This window comes from Trichoderma aggressivum, assembly GCF_033847375.1.
Source record: "Trichoderma aggressivum f. europaeum strain CBS 100526 chromosome Unknown scaffold_030, whole genome shotgun sequence".
NCBI classification, from domain to species: domain Eukaryota; kingdom Fungi; phylum Ascomycota; class Sordariomycetes; order Hypocreales; family Hypocreaceae; genus Trichoderma; species Trichoderma aggressivum.
In genome coordinates this window covers 240,587-261,375 of record NW_026946396.1, presented here as the reverse complement: position 1 = coordinate 261,375, position 20,789 = coordinate 240,587, and the positions used below count along the sequence as shown (strand labels likewise).

The 20,789-nt window shown below is 54.4% G+C and overlaps 6 protein-coding genes across 6 annotated transcripts; 4 read left to right on the top strand and 2 right to left on the bottom strand.

The window, feature by feature from the left end:
- Nucleotides 1-201: 201 nt before the first annotated feature.
- On the top strand, nucleotides 202-1,622 carry Triagg1_7122 (uncharacterized protein; the record flags this gene model as incomplete). Its single annotated transcript, XM_062901823.1, has 2 exons — nucleotides 202-373; nucleotides 460-1,622. 2 exons carry the CDS (start codon nucleotides 202-204, stop codon nucleotides 1,620-1,622), a joined length of 1,335 nt encoding a protein of 444 aa, XP_062753944.1.
- A 461-nt stretch (nucleotides 1,623-2,083) lies between these two features.
- On the bottom strand, nucleotides 2,084-3,029 carry Triagg1_7121 (uncharacterized protein; the record flags this gene model as incomplete). The annotated part of the gene is made up of 2 exons (XM_062901822.1): nucleotides 2,084-2,539; nucleotides 2,598-3,029. The coding sequence occupies 2 exons, from the start codon at nucleotides 3,027-3,029 to the stop codon at nucleotides 2,084-2,086; spliced, it is 888 nt and encodes a 295-aa protein (XP_062753943.1).
- A 1,288-nt stretch (nucleotides 3,030-4,317) lies between these two features.
- On the top strand, nucleotides 4,318-4,764 carry Triagg1_7120 (uncharacterized protein; the record flags this gene model as incomplete). The annotated part of the gene is made up of 1 exon (XM_062901821.1): nucleotides 4,318-4,764. The coding sequence occupies one exon, from the start codon at nucleotides 4,318-4,320 to the stop codon at nucleotides 4,762-4,764; it is 447 nt and encodes a 148-aa protein (XP_062753942.1).
- A 148-nt stretch (nucleotides 4,765-4,912) lies between these two features.
- Triagg1_7119 (uncharacterized protein) lies at nucleotides 4,913-6,415 on the top strand (the record flags this gene model as incomplete). The annotated part of the gene is made up of 1 exon (XM_062901820.1): nucleotides 4,913-6,415. One exon carries the CDS (start codon nucleotides 4,913-4,915, stop codon nucleotides 6,413-6,415), a length of 1,503 nt encoding a protein of 500 aa, XP_062753941.1.
- A 391-nt stretch (nucleotides 6,416-6,806) lies between these two features.
- Triagg1_7118 (uncharacterized protein) lies at nucleotides 6,807-8,931 on the bottom strand (the record flags this gene model as incomplete). Its single annotated transcript, XM_062901819.1, has 4 exons — nucleotides 6,807-8,061; nucleotides 8,115-8,339; nucleotides 8,461-8,622; nucleotides 8,912-8,931. 4 exons carry the CDS (start codon nucleotides 8,929-8,931, stop codon nucleotides 6,807-6,809), a joined length of 1,662 nt encoding a protein of 553 aa, XP_062753940.1.
- A 2,193-nt stretch (nucleotides 8,932-11,124) lies between these two features.
- On the top strand, nucleotides 11,125-16,275 carry Triagg1_7117 (uncharacterized protein; the record flags this gene model as incomplete). Its single annotated transcript, XM_062901817.1, has 5 exons — nucleotides 11,125-11,241; nucleotides 11,346-11,660; nucleotides 11,716-11,855; nucleotides 12,064-15,094; nucleotides 15,187-16,275. The coding sequence occupies 5 exons, from the start codon at nucleotides 11,125-11,127 to the stop codon at nucleotides 16,273-16,275; spliced, it is 4,692 nt and encodes a 1,563-aa protein (XP_062753939.1).
- Nucleotides 16,276-20,789: the final 4,514 nt, after the last annotated feature.

The window sequence follows — 20,789 nt, the reverse complement described above, 5'->3', positions numbered from 1 at the left end:
CACAAGGCTGGGCGCGCAACAATTGCCAACGTAGCACTCACTTTTTCATCTTTCCTCTTTCACCTCTTCTTTTTTCTTTCTCCCCTGTTGGTAGAAGCCTTCTCTCTCTGCTGGGAGGAATCGATCCGAGCAAAAGCGAAGAGGTTCATCAAAAACTCACAACGGGGACAGGAAAAGGATGCCCCCGTCGCCCAACCAACGATGAGGCTCCTCCTCATCCTCCCGCTCTGCGGCCTCGCCATTGCCAGCGCCGCCAGGGACCGGTACGCAGCTCTGCAAATCGTCCCCGATGGACTGACGCCGCGATACTTTGTCGATAAGTCGCATCCGCTGTTCAAGCGCGAGGGATCATGCGGCGACAACGCCCACAGCTGTAAGACGTTGACAACCTCTCTCTCCAGTTTCATCACCATTGGATTTTTCATCATAACTTGGACATTGCTAATCTCACTTGCGCAGGTCTTGACATTGGTCACGGTGATCGCTGCTGCAACAACAACAGCTACTGCTACAAAAACACCTCCGACGAGCCCAGGTGCTGCGCAATCGGCCAGGCCTGCACCTCGGACAACCCCTGCCCGGCCACCGCCGTCCGCTGCTCCGTCACCCGCACAGTTACCATCACATCCACCTCGTCCGCCGCCACCACGACGACCTCCAGAGCGCCCGTCGTCACGCGGACAACCACCACCGTCCTCACCGGCTGCTGCGGCCGCGCCTGTCCCCAGACGAGCTTCTACCTCTGCGCCTCCTCGCTCGGCGGCAACTGCTGCCCCTTCGACTCCAACTGCCAGGCCGGCGGGCACTGCGTCTCGACAAAGACGAGCCCGCCCCCCGGTCTAACTCCCGTCGCCGAAGGCTGCACCACCGGCCAGTTCCGGTGCGCTGACGGCAACGGCTGCTGCAACAACGGCCAGGCATGCACTTCGTTCGCCGGGTCGGCCTACTGCTCCACCGCAACCGGAGGCCCGACCAGCACCCTCGTGGCCGGCGGCGACGACGGCTCCGGCTCCGGCTCTTCATCGTCCGGGGGCCTCTCGCCCGGGGCGGAAGCGGGCATCGCCGTCGGCGCGGTGGTGGGCGGCGGCCTCGTCGTCGCGGCAGCCGTGTGGTTCTATCTCACCAAGCGGAGGGCCGCCGCAGAGCATCACGTATACAACGACGCCTCCCTACAATCCGGAGGCGCAAGCGGTGCCGCCCCGGGCGAGATCCCCATGACTAACACGCAGCTGTCGCCTCAGGCCCAGCAGCAGCGCTGGACAATGGTCTCCTCCGTCACGCCGTCCGGCGCCGTGACCGACGCGGGCACAGTCAGGTCTCCGTCCTCGGCCCCGGATCCCGTCGAGCTCGCGACGGACCAGCGGATGGAAGTGGAAGGCTCCGAAGTGCTTTCACCCAAGTCCGGCGTCAGCAGCATGGCTTTGGCGGACATCCGAGCGCCGGAGACCACAGACGGACGATTTGAGCTACACGGGTCGGACGGGTTATGGCCACTCCCTTCGCCAACCAGCCCCTTGCCCAGTCCGCCATTAGACAGTCCGCCATTGCCCAGTCCACCATTACCAAGCCCTCCAATGCCGGATCATGATCCAAATTCTCGCCCAGGCCATGAACAGCCTTAATAGCTCAAGGAAATTCTTAATGATTAATGGAGAGAGAGATGTTTTGGGGTATAAATGCCCATCTATTGAGTAAAACGCCTAGCCTGGTAGTACACAACACCTTCCAAATTCATATCTTGAAGATACCCTCCCATCGTAATGGGAGAGAACAAGAAGGCAAAAAAAAAAAAAAAGAAGAAAAAAATTGAACAAAAATTCCTTGCATGAATCTTTCTCATGCTCGCAGCCATTCCATGTAAGTGACTGCAGATCCCAAACGCCACAAACCCCAAACCCAATAGCGAGGCTAGCTCGGGGTATAAGAAAAGAATAGAATGCGATGTGCTGAAGCAAGATGCTCCAGGGGGCATTGTGATGATGATCAATGAAAAACAAAACCAAAACAAAAAGAAAAAAAAAGAAAAAAAGAACTCAAACGTTTCCTTCAGCCCTCATCCATTGCGTCGTATGCTGGTACCAGCTCAGCATACAATACCGCCAAAAGGCGCGCAGGTTCTCAGATCCTTGACCAAGTCTTCCACACTACTAAGATGGCGACTCAGGAGCTGCTGCTTCTCCGCCGTGGTCAGCGTCATGACCCCGTTGCTGTTGGCACGCTTGCGGCCGTTCCTACCGTCGACACCATAGGCGCCAACAAGCTTCGAGGGGCTGCGCTGGAAGACAGATTCCCGCTGGTCAGGGCGGGGAGGCGAGGGTGTTTCGGGCATGAGATAGAAGTAGAGGAATTCGACAAGCTTGAGCTTGACCTCACGAGAGGTGGATCGCGATTTGAAGAGAGACGTAACGGTCATGAGGCCGTCAAGCCCTTCGAAAGTGCGTGTGTTGTTGGGCGTGTCGATGAGAGCGACGACGAGAGTCAACAGAGTAGCGGACTGGATCGCCGGGCAGTTGTAAGGTTCGAGGAGATCCAACAAGAGCTGCGAAAGGGTAAGCTCGGATATTCATCCTAAGAGCCTTGGAGGATTCACGGCTTACATTCATATTTTGTTCCCGCGCAAAGAGAGACTTGCTAGGAGGGTGCAGCAGGGTGACGCCTTGGATCAGGTCAAGCGCACTGAGGATGAGCAAATCGTTCTGGCCGTCGCTGCCCTTGGCCATGAGCCTATCCAGCGTGCTGATGAGGCGCATGGCAACATTCCACTCGAATCCCTCCTGCAGCTTGAAGAACTCGCGAAAGGCCGGGTCCTGGGTGAGCTGGGCGAGATCCTTGCGAGGGGCCACGGCAGAGGCATCGTCGTCGTCGTTGGGCACCGTCGAGGACAAGGAAGAGGATCGTCCTCGCCCCGAGGATGCGTTTGACAGGCAGATTTGCGCCAGTAAGCCTTCTACCTGGCGCAGACCCTTTCGGATCTTGGGTCCATCGTAGGAGGAGAGGTTGTCGAAAGCGAGTGACAGGAGAGCTTCCATTGGGGGCGGGTAAATGGTAATCTCGGTAATCGATGGCGGGTAGGTATTGACTATTTGGTTAATAAGGACTGGCTAATCCTGTGCTGTTGATAGGGAGGAATAACAACAAGAATCTAAATAAATTGGGGAAGAAGTAAAAAAAACAAGGTTATGTTTTTTGTTTCTTTGTTTGCTTTGTTTATTAGTGTGGGGAGGTGGGCTGCAGTTTAATTTTGAGAAACGAAGGTATCGGAGTGAGATATGCTTGCTGGCAAATTGGATGCCAGGATATAGCGCGGTGATGTTAATACAAGGCAAAGGAGAAGGTGTAAAGCATTGGAGGGGGTATCAAAGGAGGACTGCCGGCAACGACATGAAAAGAGAGAGAGAATAACAAGCAGGGAGAGTTGAGGTGATGCGAAATGCAACTTGCGTCAATCAATGACAGTGCAATGACAAAAAAGCATCTGCCGGGAGGTTCCAGAGGGCTGGTTCAGCCATCATGTGGCTGCCCGCTGCTCATTTCCCCGGCAACGGCGAGCAATCCAGGGAGGACGGGGAGCCTTACGGAGGCACAGGCACGCAGGAAATCGAGAGGTTTAGTGGCCTACAGGCGGGGTGGCAGTGATTAAGCTCCACTGCGAGGTCCAGCTAGTGCTTCGCGGGAGCGCCGAAGGGACCTGGCCAGGCTCTGAAACTGTCAGTGCTTGCAGCGGACGACGGCTGCACGCCATTTAACTCGACCAAAGTTGCACCCGCGGCGTCTGGACCCTGGACCTTGTCATTCAAGGTGCCCGGTAATAATGATTCGACCACAACGATTTGATGTCTTGGAAGCTGAAGCTCAGCCCATGGCTGGAGATTGGATGACTAACATTAAGATTATACATGCGAGGATCCAATTCTCTCCTCCACCAATGGCAATCGTGAAGACGCATTTCGAGAGTGCATGTATTTTGCCATGCAGGCTTTACCGCGGACATGCATATACATCATGTACTCCGTCCGTAACGCCCGTATAAGCTGAGAGCTGGGTCATGTCCTTGATTTTGTCTCCATCACAGACCCCAGGCATCTTTACTAAGGCGCATGCATAATCAAACCAAGGCCATCCTCACTCAACCATGCAATGGCGGACGAGTTGAGCCTAGAGCTGAAACTAAGCCCCGGCACGTCACATGTTGGTATGGATCAATCCCATCAAGTCAAGTCCTGCTTGTGATGTGATACCCGTCGACTCCATACTCGCACTCCTCGCTTCGCAGCCCTGCTCCACGTTTCGTCGATCTAATTCTGCACCAATTGCCATATGACGCGTTTGCCCAAGAACCCAGTTGACATGAAGAGCCCATCCCTTCTCAAGACTAGTCGGGACGGGCGTAGCATCAAATTGCCTCGATTCAAGTTTACAACTCCCGTCTTGATATGGCCCGGCGCCGTCTTTGGCAACTGCCTGATGCCATCACAAGCACACAAAGCATCCTGCCTACTTTCGCTCCGCCAATCGTCTCAACTCAACAAACATCAGGCTGCCATCAAAGACACCCCCACTAACCAGGCTGCAGCCCATTGCACCAGATCCTCTCCATCCTGGCGCAAACTCCTCATCTCCAGCCTTGCCGAATCGTACCACTTCCCAAGAAGCTGCGAGGACAGGCAGCAAGGCTCGGCCAACTCAGCGTCGAACCCGGCAAACCGGCGACCATACGGCCTTTTGATGCTTCCCGAAGCTCTCGACTGCAGCCAACATGCATAAACCGCATCCCCGTCCTGCGGTCCGGCGTCGTTCTGATAGGGTCGCGGGCATCGCTGTCAACTATCATGTCTTCTACTAATCACTTCGAGCCCCGCCTGTAGTCCAGTAATAGAGCTCCGGTGAACCGTTGGAAACTTGCGGTATGCACATGTACTCCGCACCTCGACTTTTGTTCACCACCAAGAACCCCGCCACCTCGACCAGCTCCACGGCCCTCAGCTGGCGCCACAGCAGCACCTGCAAGTATAAGACCACATATAATTCGCCTCTGGGAAAGCTGGATCCAATGCAGTCCGAATTCACAGTCTCCCCAGGCGCAATCCCTCCCAGGACATCCAGCAGCGGGCTTCGGCCTCGGAGACAGCGCCAGAGCCAGAGCTTCACCTTTGCCAACGCCTTTGCCTCGTCGCTCCCGCGTCTGGACCTGGAATCTTCGAGTGCCGCTTCTGCTTCCGCTTCCGGCGCCGTTGTCGAACCCCTAATCGAGCTCCCAAGCGAGGCCGAGTGGCTTGACCCACGCTCCAGGCTAGGCAAACGCCCAGAACAAATGGCGAAGCGGCCCTTGCACCCTCAACCTCCGCCCCGGAGAAGCTCCAAGAGAGTAAACCACGGCGAGCTCAACAGCACCACCGACAACAACGGCAACGGCGACAACGACAACGACATGCAGCACCAAATCAATCGCTCGGCGCCTCCCGACGTCGCGCGCTTCGCCCACGACGACTTCGACTTTCGCAGCCGCGGCACCTGGACCGCCGACAAGGAGCACATCGTCAGAGGCCCGTTTGAGTACACCGTCAGCCACCCGGGCAAGGACTTTCGCTCCCAGATCATCGCCGCCTTCAACGCCTTCCTCGACGTGCCCCCCGAGAGCCTCAAGGCCATCACGAGCGTCGTGGGCATGCTCCACGAAGCCTCGCTGCTGGTCGACGACGTCCAAGACTCGTCCGAGCTGCGCCGCGGCTTTCCCGTCGCACACAACATCTTCGGCGTCGCCCAGACCATCAATTCCGCGAATTACATCTACTTCGCCGCGCTGCAGGAGCTCGTCAAGCTCGGCAACCAGAGCGTCATCCAGCTGTTCGCCGAGGAGCTGCTCAACCTGCACCGCGGCCAGGGCATGGACCTCTTCTGGAGAGACACCCTCACGTGCCCCACGGAGGACGACTACCTCGAGATGGTGGGCAACAAGACGGGCGGCCTGTTCCGCCTCGGCATCAAGCTGATGCAGGCGCAATCGACCTCCGACGTCGACTGCGTGCCCCTCGTCAACATCATCGGCCTCATCTTCCAGATCCGCGACGACTACATGAACCTGTCGTCGAGCGAGTACAGCCACAACAAGGGCATGTGCGAGGACCTGACGGAGGGCAAATTCTCCTTCCCCGTCATCCACAGCATCCGCGCCGACCCCGTCGACCTCCAGCTGATCAACATACTCAAGCAAAAGACCACCGACGTGCAGGTCAAGCGCTACGCCGTCTCCTACATGGAATCCAAGGGCAGTTTCGACTACACCCGCCAGGTAGTCGGCACCCTCATCGAACGAGCCCGCAAGATGGTCGCGGAGCTTGACGACGAGTCCGGCAGGGCCGCTGGCATCTACAAGATTCTGGATAAGATGACCATATCGTCGTCGGAGGGAGTATAGTCTCGTCTTTTTTTGTGCGAGATGAAAGGGGTGTTAATGATGTACACGAAATGAATGCAAGGAACAGCTACAACGCATCGGCGCCAAAGCGAGGGGTTTCATGACTTTTTTTTTTTATATTTTCTTCTTCATTTGCATTTTGTTCTTGTTGGTGTTGTAGGATGGGTAAGAAATTGCATATCAATCAGCTCGACCTGATTCTCTCTCTAGCGTAACATAGCGGCAACATTAGCCTGTACAATAAGCATCATCATGCATTTCAGCAATACAATATCATATGGACGTGTATCAATCAATTCGCCTTCACAAAGCTGGCTAGCTCATGTGAATATAATAAAGGATAAAAACTAAAGCAAAACCCTGCTGATCCCATAAAATGATCAAGATGCTATTATGATCCAGAAACAGCCGCTGAAACCTTTCTCTTGACCAACCTCACCCACCGCCTCCGTCTCCATTCCCCCTTCTTGCCGATACCGTCTTCGCCTTCTTCCCAGCTCATATGCGCCCCGGCTCGAGTGCTCGCCTTCTCGGGCTGGTCGACAAGGCCGGTGCGCTCCTCGCGATCGTTGAAAATATCATACACCCACCGCTCCCCTTCCGTCTCGACCTCGACCCCCGTAATGATGCGCTCCTCGACCCAGTCCCTGCTCCAGAGATCCAGCGCCCACTTCTTCTCGCTCCACTCCCAGCCCTCGGGCGGCATCACATCCTCGAAGAAGCGCGTGCCGCGTGGCCGCTCGCCAGCGATGCGAGGCTGCGACAGGGGATCGTACGGCGACGGGCAGAAGAGCCAGGCCTCCCACTCGCCCGCCCCAGAGGCCTTTTGCAGCTCAAAGATTTCCACCTCGCGCGTCTCGGGGGCCGAGTCGAGGATCACGTCGGTCGCGATCCAGTCGTCCATCCACGTCTTGGCCTTTTCCTCCCTAGGCTGGATGTGCTCCTCGCGCGTGGCAGCCAGCAGACGAGAGACGGCGGGATGTCCCGACCCGATGGCGGCCCATCCACCTACGAGGAACACGAATCTCCACGGGATCATGTGCGCGGCAATGGTCATGAAGACGCCCGCCGCGAAGAGGAAGAGAAACACGGCCGACGAGAGCGCCTCGTTGCTGAAATTGCTAATGGGCACAAGCAGCGCCACCACCATGTCGTGTCCATGCGTGAAGTCGTCCATGCAGTTCTGCAAATCGCCCATGTTTCGGAAAAAGTCCTTGCTCAGCTCCTTGGCGGGCCGAACTGTCGCTGCCGGTGCCAGTGGCGGCCCCCTTGGAGAATAGCCCATGCTCTGCTCGCTGGAAAGAGTGCCCTTTGGTGGTGCCGGATGCCGTGCCAGAAATCCCGGGATGAAGGCGCCCAAGAGGATTCCCACAATGGGCAGCACGCAGAGGAGATAGGGGTCGAGGCAGACGAAGGTATATGTGGCGAGTAGAGAGAGCGTGTGAGAGGGCTTGCGCCAGGATAGAATGCGCGTCATTCGGGCCTGGAACTTGAAGACTACGCCTATACGGGCGTTGAACCGTCGGAAGTTGTTGGACATGGTGGTGAGGTTGAAGCCAGGCCGCTGCGGGAATGCCGCACCGTCTGACGATATGGAGACTTCGGGGCCATGGCTGTCCTCATCCGGGATGACTTGTTGGAGGAGTCTGCACGCAACAGCATTAGCATCACGACTTCTCGTTTGCAACGACATACACACTTTTCTACTAGGCGATCTTGAAGGTTGGCCTTCTCTCGGAGGGCCGCAAGACCGCCTCGCAGGCCGGAGCGCTGAGGTGATGCCGTCGACGGATCGAGTTCCGCAGGTGCCTTGCGCTCAGGCGGTCGCTCCGGCGATTCATCGCGGCCGGCGGCCATTAGCTCTGCCGCGAAGTCATCCATGGCATGTGATGAGCTGGCTAGTGCTGCCGCATTCCTTCCAGGACTATTTCATGTCGCAGAACGATGCGATGCGATGGAACGACAGCGATAGCTCGATAGCAACCAGGAGAAGGTTGAGGTTAAGCTCGGCATGTGACGCGCGAGGCGGCAGGCGATGATCTCACTCGTGTGGCGTAGCGGCGCCACACTCGTCAAGCCCAGATTTGGGACGGCACTTGGAACGCTCGCCTCCAGAGCTACTGATTCGCCGGCCGTTAATTCTGGGGATTGCGAAGAGCGCTAGCCAGCGGCCGCTAAAAGATGAAGGGTTCAATTGGTAGCTCGCCCTGATATGCAGCGTAGCATTAGAAAGCACGCACAATATTGGATTGGATGCTCAATCGGCTTTGGGGCGTTGCCTCGACAACTGTGCCCGGTTTACTCCGGGTAAAGCAACCACAGTGCTTCGAGATGAAGCAACGAGTTATTCACGGATGCTGTATTTCGACCAATACGATGAATACTGTAGACAGACGGACAAATTAATAATACGCGGAACCATTGAAATCCCCCCAGCGATACTCGTATCGTACCGTACAGTACAGAGCTCCAACAGCAATGCTATGCTATGCCTACCCTGTCTGGGCATGCAGCATTTATGGAGCTGATCTGAGCAAGTTGATAGGGTCCAAGGCGGTCTACAGGGCTCTCACCGCAAAGGAGCTATTTACGTCAAGTGATGCATGCACGGCGACGGGTTTAGGCTTGGTGGATAAAGGTCAACCGTTGCTATGGCTCCATCGCAACGATACGTGGCGGACCGATGACACAACTGTGCAGAACCGTCTTGTGGATGCTATGGAGCAGCAATCAATCTTTGGGATCTGTCGATGCTCCGCACTCTGCGTCGAGTCCAAAGCCCGGCCTTGTCCCTGTACGAGCAGGTATGTAGTCCTTGTAGCACAAGCGGAATGGGCCTTGCAGCACTCGTACTCCGTATATGACGGCGACTTAACCTGTACAATGGGGGACGAACTTCCAACACAGGAGAGCCATCAACGACTGGACCAGCAACTGGTTGTCCAGCGTCTCCCGCCACTCCGCCATGACAATCAGCCGGAGAGGGATGACAGTGGCAACCCAATGCGGCCCATAGGGCACCCAAGCAATACCCAACAATGGAGATGCATGGCCGGAGAGGAACCCCGACGTGAGAGCTTCCGTACTAGGAACGGAGCACTGCCAGCTGCACCACTCTAAGTGCCTGCAAGATCTGACAGCCTGCAGCCAATCATGGCACCACTCTGCAAGCCTCAAAGCAGTCCCATTGGCACGTTGGGAAAGCCAGAGGCGAACAAGAATCACTAACACCAAGCAGCGGGCTCTTGGAAAACGGAGAACTCGAGGCCATTTCCTAAACGGGACACGGCACACAAACAAAACACATCCAGAGCTGAATCCTTGCAGCGGCAACTGCAGCAACGGGCAAAGCAGCACGACAGGATACCTGCATTCTACCTGCGGCGCCTCTGCCAAGGACACTGTCGGCACCTGTATGCTGCATGTATCTCATCAGGTGGCTATTGGCGTTGGCATCGTGGGCGGACGGGCATAAGCGAAGCCCTCAAATGTCGCCTGTTCTAATAGGTGCTGACCATTCTTGGATTGATGCAATACGTGGACGCACCTGAGTCGGCCAGACGAATGTGCGGCATTCATCCTGAGTGAGTACATACATGCTCGTACATGACAAATAGGTACGAGTATGTACCTATGGTGATGAACCGCATGACCTGCGCGTGGTGATATACACAACCGAGCATGTGCAGAACGCCTGCAAGGGCATGTCTTTTCTCTTATTTTGTTTTATTACACATCATTTGACTGTCCTTTTCGAACTCCTCCATCTGTCATTGCTCATCAAGCAGAGTCTATGGCCGTGTTCCATAATACGACGTGCCATTACATGGAGGGGTTGGCAGTGTGGAGATGCCCAAATGATAGGCGAGATAAAGCGAGCAAGATGAAGGAGAGAAGCCGGCATTCTCCTTTTCCAGTGCCACGCAAAACCACGTCGTCATGGGGGTTGGATGCTGCTTCGTACTTGTACATACTTGTGCTGGACACTCGATTTGGACCGATGAGGCGGGCGCTTAAGCAGGGTTGGAGGCCAATTGAGGCAGTACCCGCTTTCACGAGTGGCGCAAAAACTTGGAAAGGAACTGAATTCTGAGGGAGAAAAGTCAAAGGAAGGAAAAGAAAGATAAAAAGGGCCTATTAAGGTTCGATGCGAAAAAAAAAGCAAAGAGAGAGAAAAGTGGGAGCGAACGCAGCCCTGGCAAAAACCCCGTTCGATCGTCGTCCTTGTGTCGTGTATTGACTGCAATCTACAGGTTTCTTGGTAATAGTAAATTGACGGGGTGGCCAATTGTTCATCAATAAAACAATAAAACAAGGGGAATGATATTAGAGAAAGGCCAAAGTGAGATGGGATGGAGCTGAAATTGATATAAGGCTGTTTCATGCTCCTCATTTTATAAAATGGAGTGTTTTTGATGCTCAAGCTCCCAGTATGTAGCATCTGGCATGGACCTGGAAGTAGTAGCCATGTAATTACCCATGACACCGCGTGTAATTAGTTGATCGTGGTCGCCACCAGAAGCATCAGGTATTGATATTGAATTCCATAATACTGAATCAATATTGATCAATCAAATAAGAGCAGCACAGGTGTGCATCAATACTAGGCGTCCGAGTTTCTAGGCTTCAATGCGACATGCAGAGCACTGCCTGGCAGGTTCCCCCCAACTGCCATCGATCAATTGACTTAGGCCGTGCATCCATCGTCCATGTCAAAACACACAAAACAACCGCCTCGCCGTACCGGTACCTCGCCCGCTCGTCTCTTCCCCTCGCGCTACCGCAGTGACACCACCCAAATCCTCACGCGCGCTCCACATCACGAGGTACCGGAACCTCCCCACCCACACTTTTCCCTGGGCTGGCCGCCCAAGCACTAACCGCTAAGTGGCTACCGCGACTCAGGCCCTGGACCTGACCGACCTTGTAGCATCAATTCAGCGGCCTTGGGGCTAGTGCGGCAGTTAGCACGAGCGTTCCTAGGTGCTGTACCAGCGCTGTAGCCAAGCCCAAGTCCACTGAAAGCGTGCAACCCCCGATCCTCGCAAAACAACGACCTGACCTGGACGCTTTCTCCAAGCCGCCCCTTTCGTTTTTTTCTCCCCTTCGCCTCACGCATCGTCGGCAATCCGTATTCCCTGGAGGCAGGCTGCCGTTGGCGTCTCGCAAGCTTCCACCAGACCCGCGCTTGCCTTGCAGCCACCGACCAGAGCCCAACAGAGACCAAGGCCCGGGTCGGGATGAGGTAGCCATTCGCACGCTCTCAGCTCCCTGACCGGACTGAGGCTTGACGCTCCCAGCGAACGACCCTCTTCGTGTGTGCCAGACCGCAGCCGCACACCCGCATCGTCCGCTGCCCGCTCGCGACAACTGCTCACTCTATGACCCTCAAGCACAAGGCGCCTGCTGGGCCTCGACCAGCAAACACGTCACCTCGCCTGTAAGATCTCGAACTCCCGCCGACGGCCCAGAAATTAGAGGAGAGGAGAGGAGAGGGAGAGGGAGAGGGCCTCGGCTCGTCATTGCACACACTCTCTCCTCTAGGGGGCCAAGCAAAGGCCCGGGTGAAAAAAAGAAAAAAGAAAAGAAAAGAAAAGAAAAGAAAAGAGGCGAACAAGAGTACTGACTTGATGCTATGGCAACTGTAGAACATATACCAGATCATCCAGTCGTGTACCGACGGCGACCTCGAGGAGCAACAGCTCGATATCCAATTCTCCAATGCTCAGCACCACATCATCCACCAACCGCTCTCATTTTTCCTACGGTCGAAATGGACAGGCAAGCCAGGCAGAACAAACAATCACCACCACAGGCTCTTACGATTTTCTACCCTCTGTGAGCTTCGACGACCTCCACACCAGCATCGAATCCGCCGGCTCCAGCACTGAATTCCGCCGCAACAAGTATCCTTCTCCAGCGGCGTCACGGAGTGACGTCGAATCTTCGTTAAGCATGGCCGACAGGAGGATGTCCGACAAGTCGGCCGCCAATCCCAATGGCAGTGCTACGCGCGTGGGCGTTTCGGGCTCGTCTTCGCGAGCCACGAGGTCGGGATCCATTCTCCACAGGCCAAGCGCGTCGAGACAGAACAGCGCCTCATCCATTTCAACCACGTCCGGCTCCATCGATGCTTCCACGGCGACTATTGGAGTACGCACCCGCCGCCAGAGCCAGTATCCTCCAGTCTCTGGTTCCAATGCCGCCGCCAAACCCCCTCGAAAATCTATCGGGCCTGGCGTCGTTGCCGACGCGGAGACGGTCACGCGGAGCTCCTCGAAACGCCGTCCCAGTCTCTTCTCGGAGAGGACCAGCGATATGACCAGAGCCTCCCTTGATATAGCAGATGCCACCCACACCTTCGCCACTACCGCCAGGAGCGTCAAGGCCAAGTCGGTGCAGCCCTCCCCGGTGGTCAGCCAAACAAACATTTTAGCCAGTACCTCGCTCACGCCAGAGCAACTTCGCCCTGCTCCCAAATCGCCGCGCCCTGGGAGCAAGGGACTGACGCCGTCATCCTCGGGGCGGCGGGCATCCGTCATGCCTACGGGCCATGCCTCTCATGCAACCGGCCTAGGTGCCCGAACCATAAGCCCAACCGATACTAGAAGATTGAAACGTATGTCCATGATGCCACAGTCTATGAGCTCAAGCCAAGTTTCAAATGTGCCAGCGAACCCGCCGATTTCGATGGAGACGCGAGCCGCCTCTAGATCGCCATCAATGATTCCTAGGAAGGCCTCTGCCACGCCATCGTCGTCCCGGACCACGCCAGATATCAGCAGAAAATCGTACAGCTCTGGTCTTTCCGTTGGTTCTACCATTAGCTTCAACACCGTGAGGACGTCTACTGGCTCTCTGCAGCCGCGCTTATCGCAGTCATCCTCCGTATCTCGACTACCCGCTCCAAAGCATACTGCTACTCACGGCTCGTTGCCCTCGGGCGACGAAGAAGACGTGCCCCCTGTTCCTGCAATCCCCAAAGCATTTGAATCTCCAAAGGACAACGAGGCCGATGCATACTTTTTGGCCAAGAAGAAATCCAGCCTCGGTACTCTCGACAGCATCACCATCAACCTTGGCACCAGAGACTCTACCACGAGCCAGGCGGCCCCGGCGCCCACAATGGGAACTGTCAAACTGCAACGTAAGCCGAGCGTCAAGACAGCGGCATACGCGCCCGTGATGCCGAGACCCGAGGAGAAGAAGAACACGCAAGTGAAGAAGAGTTTGGAACCCCTTCGATTGCCACCACTGAATCTTGGTCCGTTGAGCATACCTACAGCAGCCAAAGTGGCCGCATTGCAAGACGAGCGAAACATGAGCCCACCGGCCTCACGACAGCTCCCCAAGACGCCAACGACTCCGATGACAGCATCAAAGAGCTCATTCTTTGCAAAGACGCGCTATGATGATAACATTGAGCCATTGCCGCCCATCAGAAGCAGCACTTCGGCACACCGAACTCATCGCAGAACCCCAAGCCCACCAGACGCGACGACCTCTTCTTCGGACAATTCTTTGGTTTTCAAAGATTTGACTACCAAGTCGAACATGACTCCGTTTTTGTCCTCATCTCTCCCCAAGAACAATCCCACACAGGGATTCTCGAAGCACGCTAATGTCAATCGAACACTGTTTGATGACAAGACTCCTCACCAGAAACCTGCTGGGCCGCGCCCACCGAATACAGACAAACCCGTACCCAAGTCTCCTCCGCCGAGTCTACCTGCTGAGCAACCTCAAACGCCTTCTTCGATGAGCACGCTCAGGAGAAAGCTTAGCCTGTCTTGGAAGAAGGGCAACTCAAAGGGAGCCATTGTTCCACCCCAGGATGTCGTAGACAAGGCGCAGGGCATGAAACAAGACAGTATACCGCCTCCTCGAATACCCGCATCTGCCACGTTGAACTCTCTCCCAACCGGGAAGCATTCTGGTCCGAGCGCATCTGTTCCCCAGGGACTCTCTGAGTCAAAGAGAAGGAAAAGCTCTGCTGGCAGCATGAACGCTGCCTATGTTTCCCACGATAGAACTAAGAGTGACCCGTGGGCAGCCAAAAAGGATGCCGCCGCCGCTGCCGATCCTACGACCATGCCCCCAGCGCGCAACCCTTCGGTCATGGCCAAGCTCATGAGACCCAAGACGGCCTCGAGCGCCATGTCCAGTTCAACCTCGTACGTTGCCGAGATCGACAAGGACGATGTCATTGCCGAAGAAGAGATGCGCAAGTTGGGATCTCGGCGCAAGGAGACGGAAATCGCGGCCAGGACGCTCGACGCCTTGAAGAAGAGGGCTTCACCTAAGGAGCGGGTTGGACCTCACGAGGCGATTCGCATTGCCATGCTAAACATTTATGAGCGTGGTGAGATTATCGACTACAACGACGTGTATTTCTGCGGCACCCAGAACGCCAACAAGGTCGTCGGCGACCTGTCGTCGGACGCCCCGAACTTTGGCTATGACGATGAGCGCGGAGACTATTCGATTGTAATCGGTGACCACCTCGCATACCGCTACGAGGTCATCGACGTCCTTGGAAAGGGAAGCTTCGGTCAAGTCGTTCGATGCATCGACCATAAGCTCGGCGTTCTCGTTGCCGTCAAGATCATTCGAAACAAGAAAAGATTTCACCAGCAAGCTCTTGTTGAGGTTAACATTCTGCAAAAGCTTCGCGAGTGGGTGAGTATATCCATTTGAGCATCATGAGACATGCTTTCCCTTGGTCAATTTGAGTCAACGTTTTGCTAATCAGCTTTTGTTTCTTTCCACAGGATCCTCATAATAGACACAGCATGGTAAACTTCACTCAGAGCTTCTACTTCCGTGGCCATCTCTGCATCTCCACGGAACTGTTAGACATGAACCTCTACGAATTCATCAAGGCCCACTCCTTCAGGGGGTTCTCTTTGCGGATCATCAGACGCTTCACAAAGCAGATTCTCAGTTCTCTGATTATACTGAAGCAGAAGAAGGTTATCCACTGCGACTTGAAGCCAGAGAATATTTTGCTACGTCATCCGCTCCACGCCGAAATCAAGGTCATTGACTTTGGTTCCAGCTGCTTTGAGAGCGAAAAGGTCTACACCTACATCCAATCGCGATTCTACCGGTCACCCGAAGTAATATTGGGCATGACCTACGGTCTGCCGATTGACATGTGGAGCGTGGGTTGTATCCTGGCCGAGCTGTATACCGGTGTGCCCATCTTCCCTGGTGAAAACGAGCAAGAGCAGCTAGCCTGCATCATGGAGGTTTTCGGCCCCCCTGAAAAGCACCTCATTGAAAAGAGCACGAGGAAGAAGCTCTTCTTCGACTCCATGGGCAAGCCCCGACTGACAGTCTCGTCCAAGGGCCGCAGACGGCGCCCCTCATCCAAGACTCTGCAGCAGGTGTTGAAGTGTGACGACGAGGCGTTCCTTGATTTTGTCGCCCGGTGTCTCAGATGGGACCCTGATCGCCGGCTGAAACCTGAGGATGCTGTCAGGCATGAGTTCATCACGGGAATAAAGGTGCCCACCCCTATCCCCCGCTTACCTATGCGCGAAGCATCCCCGGTAAAGCGCCACAACACCATCTCGGTGTCTCGTCCTTTGCCCGATCCGCCTGGCATTTCAGGCAAGGCCAATGCCAGCCCCGGCAAGCCAGTCCCCGTCTCCATGCGTAGAGCGTCAGGAGCCACGGCAGCCACCACCGCAAGCCTCAACAGGCGGACAAGTGCCGGGCCCGCGAGCCATGGGCTGACGGGTCTGACTGCCACATCAAGCACCAGCAGCTTGCCGCGGGCTGCGGGCCGTATCGTGAGCGGAACCCGGGACATTGCCGCCGCGGGCGCAACTGCGGCTATGAATCGACGAGCTTAGGACCACATATTCTCAAGTGACTCGAAGAAGAAAAAGTGTGTACGAACAATAACATATTGGGAGTTTAAGAGGGTCATTCGCATTTTACATTGATGATCACCATGACTCATTGGTTATTCGCTTTGATTTTTTTCCATTCTATTTTTTTCCTATTTTCTTTGCATTAGGGTCGGGGTGAGATGATACACATTCCACTGTTGTTCCGGTCAACCAGACGAGCCACACAAGTCCCGGTCTTGGAGTTTCCCATTCTGGTAGCTGAAATTTATTCTTTTTCTGTTTCTCTTACGACATGAAGGAGAGGGGAGATGAAAGGGGGGCGACGTCGACAACGGATGGGGGGAAAGACTATTGGGTTTAGTGGGCTCACGAGAGTTGGTTGGTCGAAGGAGAAGTGTTTTGTTCAACCAAAGATGAGGGGGGTAAAGATGAAGAAGAAGAAGAAGAACAATAAAGGGAGGCATGATTTTATACGTCGTTCTTGTCTAGTATAGCGGCTCTTTTTTACGTGCTTGCTGGCAAAAGGCTTTGAAGCGTGCCGAACATGTATATTCTTTTTTTTTTCTTGTTTAAAACTCCTTTTTTTCTCGGCCCTTCCATTGCGGGTGTTTCTCTTTTCTCTTTTTTCTCTTTTCTTTTCTTTTCTTTGCTATTCTTTTTATTTTAAAAGGCCTTTTATTTTCAACCGATTTCAAAGACGAAACGAACAACGCAAAGGGGGGCGGAGGCGTAAAGCAGGTACATGTTAGGCTGGGATAACCAAAACCAGTCTTTGTTCTTTGTATTGCGAGTGTGTTTTTTTTCTCTTTTTTTTTTGCCGATTCCATTCTTCTATTTCGAAACTGTTTTCTTCTTTCTTTCTTCTTTTTTATTTTTTTTCTCTTCATTTGGCGTGCGATAACTCACCTATTCGGATCTCAACTACATTCCGAAGCTACGCATGGGGGTTCATGACATTTACATAGAACGCTAGAAAAAGGACAAAGATGAAGAAAAGAGAAAAAAAAGGGGGGAGGTTGTTTCTTATTCGCGAAGAAACGTGCCATCGATTTCTTTTTCTTCTTCTTTCTTCTCTCTCAATGTCGTGTAGTTCTACTTTGCCCAGTTTACACGGGGCTCCTTGAATAGAAAAGGGGGAGGGGGGGAGACAAACAACACTACCTCTTCGCCTCTACGACGAAAGTGTAGATAATAATCAACTATATACATCGGAAATGAGTAATTTGAGAGAAAAAAACAAATGACCTTTAGTTTAAATTGACCCTCCCGCCGTAAGCCAATCCCATGTCTCCGTTGCCCGTTGCCGCAACCCAAGTAAACAGCCGTTTCGAACAAGGAGGACACAATGTTGCCTGGTAATAGGACAGGACGAACACGAAACTTTGTGCCGCATGACTCTTTTTCATTTTTTTCCATTTTGCTTCTGGGTTTGGATTGTTGGGAATATTACCTGCATGCAAAGAGAGGCCAATCAGCGGTGCGCAACGGACTATAGCCAAGGCCAGAAGAAGAAGCCTAGAACGGGAGAGAAGTAATCCGATGATACGACAACCCATGGCGGTGGGGTTTCCCGTGAGACGGGGCCTAGAATTGATGGGAATAGGTTTAAAGCAAGGGGTAAAAGAGTGGGAAGGGAAGAAACGAAGAGGGTGTATGTGTGATAATGTGCCATGTTTTGTGATGGGATGTAACACCACGATGGAATGAGCGTGTGCATATATGGATGGAGTTGCAGTTGCATTGCTTAGCCCGAGATGACAAAAGTACGACGGTGGGGAATTGGAGGGTTCGTGCCTAATCTGCACCGGCGAGTAAACTCGTCTAATTGCCAAGTCAGGCGGGCATTCTCTAACAAGCTGAAATGCAGCTGATAGAGTTGTTTGATAGTGCAATCTGCAAGATGGCCTGTTTGAGGCCTCCTCGCTCTAACTGCTGCATGCAGCAACGCCAAGCTAGTGAGCGCGGCTGTTTGTAAGACCAGCTATGGATACATGTGTTATATGGCCGATCTAGCTCGAGGGATGGCGCGGCGGCAAGCCAACTCTGACGACGAGAAGCGAGAGGTTTAAAAAACAAGTCCTGGTAAAGTTATAGCCGTGTTAGGTGATAGCCTCAATGAGTCAGTCTTGATGGTGGAGATGGCATCAAGTGTGTGCAGATGATAGAACATGGCCATTGTTTCAAGTGTCGATGTGCAAGGCGGAAAACAAACATGGGGGAGGGGGGGTGTAGGACGTTGCATGTTTGGTCAGATTAGGCGCCCGGATCAATGTCAGTAAAATAAAATAAGACAAAACAAAATAAAAATGATCGAAGCCGGGGGTTAGGAATCCCAGGAATCGTCATCCCGGACTCGATATACTGATGCGCCACCGTTGCAGAGATCATTGCTCGATTCTGGGTTGCGGAAGCTGAGCCGCGGTTGGTAAGAGCGGCACTTAGTCCCTTGACTGGGTATGAACATCACAAGCATGATGACCAAAATAAAGCAAAAGCGGCCAAGCCAAATCGGGGGCTATCTTTCGCAAGAGAATGAGGCTCATTCGTCCCCTAAAAAAGCCATGGATCTGCTAGGGCATTGACATGGGATGAGAAGGAAAAGACAAGGGGGTGTATCGAAGAAAATCCAATGATGCGGGATAGCGGGTCGCTGTTCGCTACACCAGCAGGGGAAGACCAACCAGGGTGTGGATGCGGATGTGGATGAGAGAGCACGCAGAGTCGCACGTTTCACAGCTTCAGGCGCGAGAGCCTACAGCAGATACTGACACCAGGTGTCGAGAGCCGGGAGTATCAGGCTGCCGGTGGGCAAGGCAAGCAAGCAGGGGATGGCAATCGGACATTGCTGACAAACTATGCAAGGTGGAAATAAGGTAATCAACCGTTTACAAATATGCAAATGCGTGAATCTGTCCGCCTTTTGTCTGAAAATCGACGTGATAATTGTCAGCGTCCAATATGGTGCGGGGGCCCAGCGGCTGCCTAGCCGACCAAGTACGGGGAACAGCTGTTTCTCCTGGAGTAAGATCAGCCCGGAAGACGTTGCCAGCGCCGGAGTTTGATGCCTTTGGAAACATAGGTAGCCATCGTAATCCGCAACGCCGTCTGCGTATCTGGCGGATGTGGCGATTGACGAGCCCGCCGAACGTAGATGCCGACAGATGGCGCCATGGAATCGCTCCGCCGGCTGGAATCATCGAGTCATTTGGTGTCTTTGCAAGCTTCGGAGCCCGCGACAAGTGTCACGAACGACTTGATGATCTCGCCGTTCTGTTTCGTCGCCGTCCATTGCTGGCGTGCCCGGCAACTCCGGGGCGGATACCGGATGCGGACATGGACGGGCGACCGGGGGGAAGCAAAAGCGGACCTTTTTTCCAGCAAGCCACAGTGAGAGGCGCAGCGAATACGGGGCGTCGAACCGCCGGATTGCTAGTCACCGCTGATGCTCGCTAACGCTGCGCTCGTCAAAGGGACGATTGAATCATGAGAGGTGTGTGCAGTAGGTGTCGAGAATGAGCAATGCGCAGAACATGATAGAATCTCTTGAGCGCGCAGGCACGGAGGCACGCAGGCACATCTTGGGGGGTAGCCTGTCTCTGGTAGCACGACAGGGGGAGCCCAAGACTGGCCAAGATGACGACGCCGCGCCAGTTGATACAAGTCACGCGCGGACAGCTTCGGGAGCAGGGCTAGCCACCGATAGATACATATTGCAAGCGACGGGTGACGGGCTCCATGAGGTCATATGCGCTACAGTACTGCCGTACCGTACCGGACTTGCAAGGTGAGGCCAGAGACAGATGGCCTTATCGACCTTGTCACGGTGACCGGTGCGTACGGCTTGCTCGAGCCAGGTGACGGGCCAAGAGGGCGGTGAACACCCAGGTGAAGCTCCCGGCTCGCCAGTGACATGTCGCACATCAAGCATCAAGCAGGCATTCGCGACTCAAGATGCCAAAATAAACCCCTAGGCCTCGTCGATTTCGGCAGGTCGCCCTCTGTCCTGTGCTCCATATTGACGGCCCGGTCCCGGTTGGTGTTTGCGCCGACGCCGACTTTGGTCGAGCTACTGCTTCACGAGAGAGATTCTGTTCTTCGGCCGTTTAGATCCTCAGCTCCCTCTCGCCCCCACCAATGAACAGCTGGGAGCGCGTCTGTCGCTTAAACATCTGCTAATCCTCTCGTAGCATCGTCTGGTTTGATTGACCACTGGCATTGACGTTTGGACCTGGGGCGGGCTGACAGCCATCGGGACCCAGCTCATCCGGGCTGGCTGGTTCCACCCCGCCGACCCTAAATCACTCCCGAGACATGTTTTAGAATGCCACGAATCTGAGTGCAAAGATGAAGATGGACTAGGGGAACACGCAGGCAGTACGAGCTCTCATGATACGAATCCGCGGTGCCGATGTCGAGCTGTCTGGTTTCTTCTTCTTCTTCTTTGCCTCATTCTCTCTCACCCTCACTTTCTCTGCATCATTTGCTCTAGAAATAGAAACCATCTTCACCTCAGC